Below are 7840 nucleotides of genomic sequence, written 5' to 3' on the forward strand. Positions count from 1 at the left end.
AAAAAAAAAAAAAAAAAAAAAAAAAAAAATCACTACAAATCAATGAACATTTGACAAGAGATGAGCTTTAAAGAGTAACTCCACTTTTGTTGAGAGAAAAAAAAAAATCAATGTACATTGCAAAGATTTTAACTGTGTTGCAGATTCCTACCAGTTTCTGTTCTGAAGAAAACGCTGTTTGTTGCAGCATGTCCTTTTAAAACGGGTTACTGAAATGGAGGGTCTGAGTTCATTATAATGAGCTGCTAGACTATGTTCTAATGAGGAAAGGTGCTGTGTCTGCATTCCTTTAGTAGCAATTAACCCTTACAGAGTATCTCACCATTGGCACCAAAAATGGAATTCCTATTGGAAAAATGTTACTGGTATCTTAGTGCAGACTTCTGTGATTAGCTGACTGATTTTCACAGAAGCAGGAAGTTACATTTCTGGGGGTGTTCCGTACACCAACCATGTGCATTATTTTTGACAGATTTAGAACATTACAGCGACTACAGTTTTAGATGGAAAGGTCATATTTAATAACATTAAATTACCAATTGGCTGGTTTGACAATTATATATGCTATATTATGTTTTTTTTTTTAAAGTGGAGTTATCCTTTAAACATATTTTCAGTCTCTTCCTTTAAGACTTGCAGTGCGAGATAGAATAGTAAAATACAACCAGTGAGTGGAGTTGGACTAAAGTATGTAATGAGCAAATATGGCCCCATTCTCCTAATATCATGTTAAAAAAATATATACCGTATTTGCCGACGTATAAGACGACTGGGTGTATAAGACGACCCCCTAATTTTCCACTTAAAACATAGGTTTTGGGCTATACTCGTCATATAAGACTACCCCACTGAAGAGGCTAAACATTTAAAAACATCATGGATGGATGTGCGGTAATACTGTATGTACGGTAGCTTCGGCTACATACAGTATACCGCGCTGAGCCAATCACGGCGAGCGATGTATTCTATGAATATAAAGCCTGCTTGGATTGGCAGAGGTTGTGTACATCGCTCGCCGTGATTGGCTCAGCGCGGTATACTGTATGTAGCCGAAGCTACCGTACATACAGTATTACCGCACATCTAGCGGGCTGACAGATTAGGGATGTTAACACTGAAAATACTTTACATTCCCTCTAAAAACACAATCTACAATCATCTGGAATGCAAGGAGAATTGATTTCATTTTGCAAAGTGAGACATTTATTAACAGGCAAAGTAGCTGCAGGATAGGGCTGCAGCTAACTATTATTTTCATAATCGATTAGTTGGCCGATTATTAAGTTCGATTAATCAGTTAAATCGGATTTTAAAAAAAGAAAGGCTCCAGTGATTGACGACTAGTTTGTGTTAAGATTGTAGTCCATCACGGGAGCAAGCTTGGCGCGGTGGAAGTAAAAAAAAAGTGTGGTGTACATTATACAGCGGCACAGTGCAGAATACCAGCACCTATAGAGGAATGTAGCAATAGTATAACTGTTGCAGCTCTACTGCAGGATGATTAGATTTAGAAAAACTTGACAAGAACACTTTGATCTAGGGAGGCAATGCTTGCACACCCTCAGCTCCAAAAAGTTTCTCCATTTAAAAATTTAGGGAGAGTTAATTATTCTATATTAGGGTATGTGTGTCTAAAAAGGCAGTTTTTCATACTTACAATTCTGTGACATCCTCTAGTACCATATCTGGAATGCAGAGTAAAGGACGATGGCAGAAAAACTTTGTATGACAAAACAATGACAGGTAAATTTAGTTGGTATCACTCTTCAATGTAGACACCAAGCAGTAGTGGCATATCTACTGCCATTATATTGCAGTGGATGCAGTGGATAGGGATTGTTTAACCGTATTCCTATATTGCACAAAGTAAAAAGTAATGAAGCGTCACTTCTCAATGGAAAATTCTCTTAGGCATACTGAAGGATGCTGCCCCAAAGAAAGCCCGGAAAGCTATAGATCTATAAAGTAAACACAAAGGGCCTTTCCTGGTGCAGATCAATTTTATTTCGGTAAACATAAAGTAAAAGCAGGAAGGTACTCACAAAGGATGAGTGTCACACAGTCATGAAAAGTACGCCGACAAGCAGTAAGCATCCACTGGACGCTTCCTGTGTGCTGGTGACGTTACCAGCACACAGGAATCGTCCAGTGGATGCTTACTGCTTGTCAGCTTACTTTTCATGACTGTGCGACAGTTATGTTTACCGAAATAAAATTGCTATATGGCACAAACTTTTATCCTTTTTCTATCAATACTTAACTGTAAGGCAGGGCTGGGCAGATCCAAGGAGCCCGGTAGCCAATGCTCCTAAAATTGTGGCTGGTGCCCAACTTTTATGGTTCTCTCTAGTTGTCAATGGAGCCGGCTCCTAAAGAATTCTCCAGGCTCCAAGACTGGACAGATTGGCTACCGAATTCCATATTAAATTTGTCTTCCTCTGCTGTAAGGCCAGATTCACATTTATGCATTGCCAAAACCGGTGTTTTAAGGGGACACCCACCTGACAGCAAACTGCCATCAATACTGTATTAAATATAGCCAAATAACCATGTTTAATTACAATTTCATGCCTCCTTGTTTTCTCTGTAGGAAGATGCAAATAATTCCTCTTCCCCTCCCCATCTAATCCTACACCTCTATTTGAATAGAATATGTCATCTGTGTCCGTCTTCTTTGTTTCAACCATTTTCAACATTTTGTGAACTATGGCAATTTACAGATGAGATCTCTGTTGAAGGCATAATTGATGTAGCCTTCCCAGGGGCAGATGTGAGGGCCTGGGCTACGTCACCAGTGCCTCACTAGAAAAGGAATTGGGATTCCTGTAAATGTAAACAGATTAAGTCTTTGATGTAACAAATGACTTGTAGGTGATTTTAGATCAGCCTGCACAATGAATTTTAGTGTTGGGTGGAAAGGTCAACTTTTTTGCATGTTACCCCAAACGCACAGTAACTCACTGTATGTACCGAATACTCAGAGTTGTCAGAGTAGAGTAGCATGAGGGTTTAGCCTAAAAAATTAAATACTGAAAGAATGCTATAGGGCACAAAATAAAAAAAGGGTAAAGTTAAAAAATCATGTAAAAATAATGCCAAAAACTGTTGCTTTGCAGTTGCCAGATTTTACTTTTCACTCTCTTAAAGCTTACACTTAAAGTGACACTAAACTCAGGAGTTAAATCTGCATTCACGTACCATAACTATTAACAAAAATTAATTTTACTTGTGTCACTTGGCTGTAGATCCTCGGAAAAGAGCGAGAAGGAAAGTGTCAGCACAAATTCAGAGATGATTTAAGGATCTACAGCTGAGTGATACACAAACAAGATACATTTTTGTTAGTAGTGAAGGTACTTGAATACATTTTTAAGATTTAACTCCTGAGTTTAGTGTCACTTTAAATCCTCTAGGTATATGAGAATATTGCAGAAACTAAGTCCTGTATTAATTTTAAAAGGCTTCAAAAAGCACCCATGAGAGTACAGCAGATAAACAAAACGACGCTCAGACCCATATTTAAAAGCATGAAATACCTACATGAAAAGTTGAAAGAGACCCTGCCCCTATACAAAACATTCCTGTGAAAGCTTCCCAGAAATCTGCAGGGAAACAGGCCATCCCAGAAGTGTTATTTTCGTGGATCCCTTGCAGCTATCACTGGTTTCTCCTACTGACCTTCCCATTGCATCTTGTAATTCGTGGCGTTAAGAACTTTGAGATTGCTCCTCAGAAGTGTTGGTTTTCCAGTGGACTTTCACAGCATAGGAGTGGAGGTCCAGCATTGTAGGCAATAGGAGAGGTAATTATTTACCATTTTCTTTTTACAGGTATATTTTTGCTGGGTATGTTATGTAGAGCAACAGGATTTCTGAGGAGTATGCACTTCAACTATTAACAGACAAGATGTGTCATGTCATCGGTCTGAGTTCAGAATACTACTATACTAAATGATGCGCGTGTGTGTGTGTGTGTTTACGTCCAGAAGTAAGGGCTCATGCACACAGATGGCTGAACCCATACAATATAAAATGCTGAGATATTTCCCCAAGAGGTGCTGCGTACAGCCTCCCAGAAATGTCACTGGCTGTATGGAGGTTTACATCGTACCTGTGTAGGGACATGCATGTGTATGGGCGCACACACCCAAAACGTAGGCTGTCTGCATTCTGGACTGCATATCCATGTGTGTTGACACAAGTCCAGCATATACCCACATATAGCCATTTACTTCTTTGGGAGGCAGTGTGCAGCATCTGTGGAACCCTTAAATGTTGTGCAACCACAAGTTGCACAACATAAGTGTGCATAAGCCCTAAAAGTTGAACTTGGCCCCGTCCTTTCCTAGTTATCCAAATTTGTCACCGTGGCCTCCCTTCACATTAAGGCCCCATTCACACCAAAGCGATAGCATTTAATGCAGATTCCACACTTTTTTTTTTGCACGTTTTTATGAGCAGATTTGTCACAGTGAAGTTAAAACAGCAAAAATCGCAACAATTGCAACGTGTGTTTTCACGCGTTTCCCTATTGAGTCTAAGAGGACAAGTGGCGCGGATCTGACCAAAAAAAGCTCATTTACTTTTTTCAGCTACAGGCGTTTTTCTAGCGCGACACTACTCTCAGGTGGGAGCAGGGGCTATAAAAATTAATGGGATTTCTTGCTTGGAGCTTTTCCGTGCGGAGAAATATGCATGACAAAAGCCTTGGTGTAAACGGGGGCCTTAAGGACCATTAGTAAGATAAAGCTCAACTTTTACAAAACACTTACACTTCTCAATACCAAAAATCTACCCTCTCTTCAATACCAAAGTTTGCCGAAACATTTTTAGTTTCTGATACCTGTACAAGTGTCATTCGAATGGTTCCTCAATCTGCTTCCTTCCCCTGACCTCTATATCGCTACAGAGCACAGTACTTGGGTAGCAGCTGATGGAAAGAAAATTTTTGTCTATAGAAAGCCAACTACCAGAAAATGGTCATTTTTCAGTTGCTCCCATTGAAATCTAAAACATGTGATCATGCCCCCAAAAAAACACTCCTGTACTTTTTATGATGATTGAAGGACAGCACATTGATCAGCTGTGAACAGGCATAATAACATAGAAATCTGATGGTTGAGCATTGAAGTGCTTTTCGCAATGCCCTTCAAACTGCTAAGGTGAGAATGGGGGCTGAATGCTTTTCTTTGCATGGAGCATTGTTTAATGCTTTCTAATAAAACAAACTAAACAGTCACATTACTTCTCTTTAAGCAATGAGAGTAAAGTCAAACCTTTTTCTGGCTTTACTTCTCTTTTGGGTCAAAGAACATTGACCAATATACTCCTGTGACCCAGCATATAGTGGGCTACGGCCTGCTATTTGCTGACAGCACAGAGCCGCACTGCACCCAGAAAAGATCCTAACAGTATTGTCAGGATCAACCTCACTGCCTGACTGACAGCTGACTCTGCCTCTCTAGAGTCAGAGCCAGCTGTGCCTGCCCGATCCAATGAGCGCTGGAGGGACAGAGAGGGAAATTGCTGCAGGGAGCGGTGACTGACAGTCACTATACGGTACTGCAGAGAGTAGCTGTGAGCTGAGCAATCAGCAGTTCGTGATCACTCAGCTCTTGATCTATAGAGCCGGTTGCAGTGTCACACGCCATTTCTAAATATTGGGAAGAGGACATTTCACACTTGAACATACTCCCTTTACTCCCCTTAAACATACCAATGGTGAAAAAAAAATTTAGATTTTGCTCACAAAGGATACTAACAAAGTCATCAAATCCCAGAAGCGTGCCAACGATTTCTTTATCACTCTTCATTACGATGTGAATACGGGATCCTATACATTTATCCACGAGTTCTAGAAAAACAAAGCATGGACAAGGGCAGAAGTCAAGTTCACTTTTTATACCACGGTTCATATTGCATGGGGGGTGTAACATGGTGCCATCCTGCAGCCTAGGGTTGCCACCTTTTCTTCAAGCTAAACCCGAACACTCTAGCGACACACGGACATATTTTTGGGGGAGAATGAGTCATGGCTTATTCATATGTAATGAGCACCACCCATTAATATGTAAATATCACAGTTGAGACTATTTTCAGTGGGGGGGGGGGCAGTAGCCCCTATGTTAATTTTGGTTGCCCCTGTCTGCCTGACATCTTGTGTCCGGGTTCCTGGTGCCATGAAACCCGGACACAGCATTCAAAACCCGAACTGTCCGGGTGAATCCTGGACAGGTGGCAACCCTACTGCAGCCTCCCCCTTACTTGAATTGCAGGATTCTTCTCCTGGCAACAGTGTTCTATATATTTTTAAATTAAGCATGGCTGTGCCCACACAACTGCATCATCAATTCACAAATCCATTCACAGCATGTGTTTGGAGGGCTACAAGTCCCATCTGCAACCCCAGCAGAGAGACTCCTAGTCCTCAATGGAACACATATATGGGGACATCAGCGCACTGATTGATTACACAACCCATCGATTACTTCCAGCTCCATACCGCTGTACAGACCTGGACTTGAAAAACAGTCTGCAATGTACCCATGTGTCACTGATTGCAGTTGCAGTTCGTTAAAGGCACCAATTCAAATGCATAAATGCACGTTTTCTTTTTGGCAACGTGGATGCATTTATTATTTGTTCTCTACAAACAAATTGGAATAGGACTTTAAAGGAAATAAAAACAGACGGCACAGTCTAACGCGCATGCTGGGGTTTGTAGTTCTACACCAGGGAACATTACCAAGAGGCAATAGCTGAGAAGGATTGGTGGTTACATTGGCCGCCATGTTCAGCCACACTTCCCTCCACAGGACCGATCCCGGAACAAAACGCTTCCTAGTCGCTTTTGTAATTATCCGCCTCCGGGAACCAAATGTAATCGAGCACCGATACACACATGTGCGCAGCCTCACACTGCCAGACTATACCAATCGACAAACAGAATTGTAAGGGCTTCTTTCTACATGACCTCGATGATAGGAGGCGTGAATAGCCCTGGTCACATGACGACTGAACACGGACGTTTAGGGGTGGGATTGTATTGGTCACGTGAGATCGATAGCCTGTAAAGGAGCAGATAGAGCGGCTTACCGTTTATGGATCATCAAATGATTAAACGAGGAATTACAGCGCTGAAACAATCTCTGGTGAGTGGTGACTGACAACCGATGCACATGGTCACCAGAGATTTTGATTTCTATGATGCTCGGTGTGACGTATGAGGAGTCGATGGACGTGTGATCCAATACTGACATTATTACAGGACTGGGTTAAATAAAACTGATGTGTTTAAATGTTTTACATGTTCATAGAATATCATATGTAACATCGAATGCAACATAAAGAATGTATCAAAACTGGGGCAGACACAATCTGGAGCAGTTGCCCAGGGCAACCAATCAGCTTCCTTCAGTTTGCTAAGATTTGAAAATTAAAGCCAGAAGCTGACTGGTCGCTGTGCACAACTGTTGCTCTTGATTGCACTGGATTGTCTGCTCCAGTTTTGATACATTCCCCTCAAAGTCTTTTATGTGAGATTGGGAAATGCTGACAAAAGGCAAGTATACAAAACCTGGTATTGTTACAGTGTCTGCCACACTTCAGAATTCTGTGATGCATTCAAACAAATGTCAGTGCTTGCACCAGATTCATGTACTTGTTGCAAACAGGTACATGAACTTGGTGCAACCACGGCCATTTGCGGTGCGGAGGGGCAGTGAGGCCGGAGTGTACAAACCAGACACTTCATTGTCAGTGCAGCTCAGTAATGCTAAACCTGATAAAATCACAAGTTCACCATTACTGACCTCCCTGCTTGGCCACTGTGCTTGCCTTAC

At 41.4% G+C, this 7840-nt stretch overlaps 1 protein-coding gene across 1 annotated transcript in view; it reads right to left on the bottom strand.

Moving 5' to 3' along the window:
- Positions 1–6895, bottom strand: part of LSM5 (LSM5 homolog, U6 small nuclear RNA and mRNA degradation associated) — an 8159-nt gene extending 1264 nt beyond the window's left edge. Inside the window, exons 1-3 of the mRNA XM_018569063.1 lie at positions 6745–6895; positions 5758–5853; positions 1658–1685 (exon numbers count right to left, since the gene is read on the bottom strand). Of these exons, the coding sequence (XP_018424565.1) occupies positions 1658–1685; positions 5758–5853; positions 6745–6790 (170 nt within the window). The 5' untranslated portion in view covers positions 6791–6895. The remainder of the gene's footprint in view (positions 1–1657; positions 1686–5757; positions 5854–6744) is intronic.
- Positions 6896–7840: the final 945 nt, after the last annotated feature.

The sequence above is a fragment of the Nanorana parkeri genome, unplaced genomic scaffold (assembly GCF_000935625.1).
Source record: "Nanorana parkeri isolate BGI_ZX_2015 unplaced genomic scaffold, ASM93562v1 scaffold1281, whole genome shotgun sequence".
In the NCBI taxonomy this organism is placed as follows: Eukaryota; Metazoa; Chordata; class Amphibia; order Anura; family Dicroglossidae; genus Nanorana; species Nanorana parkeri.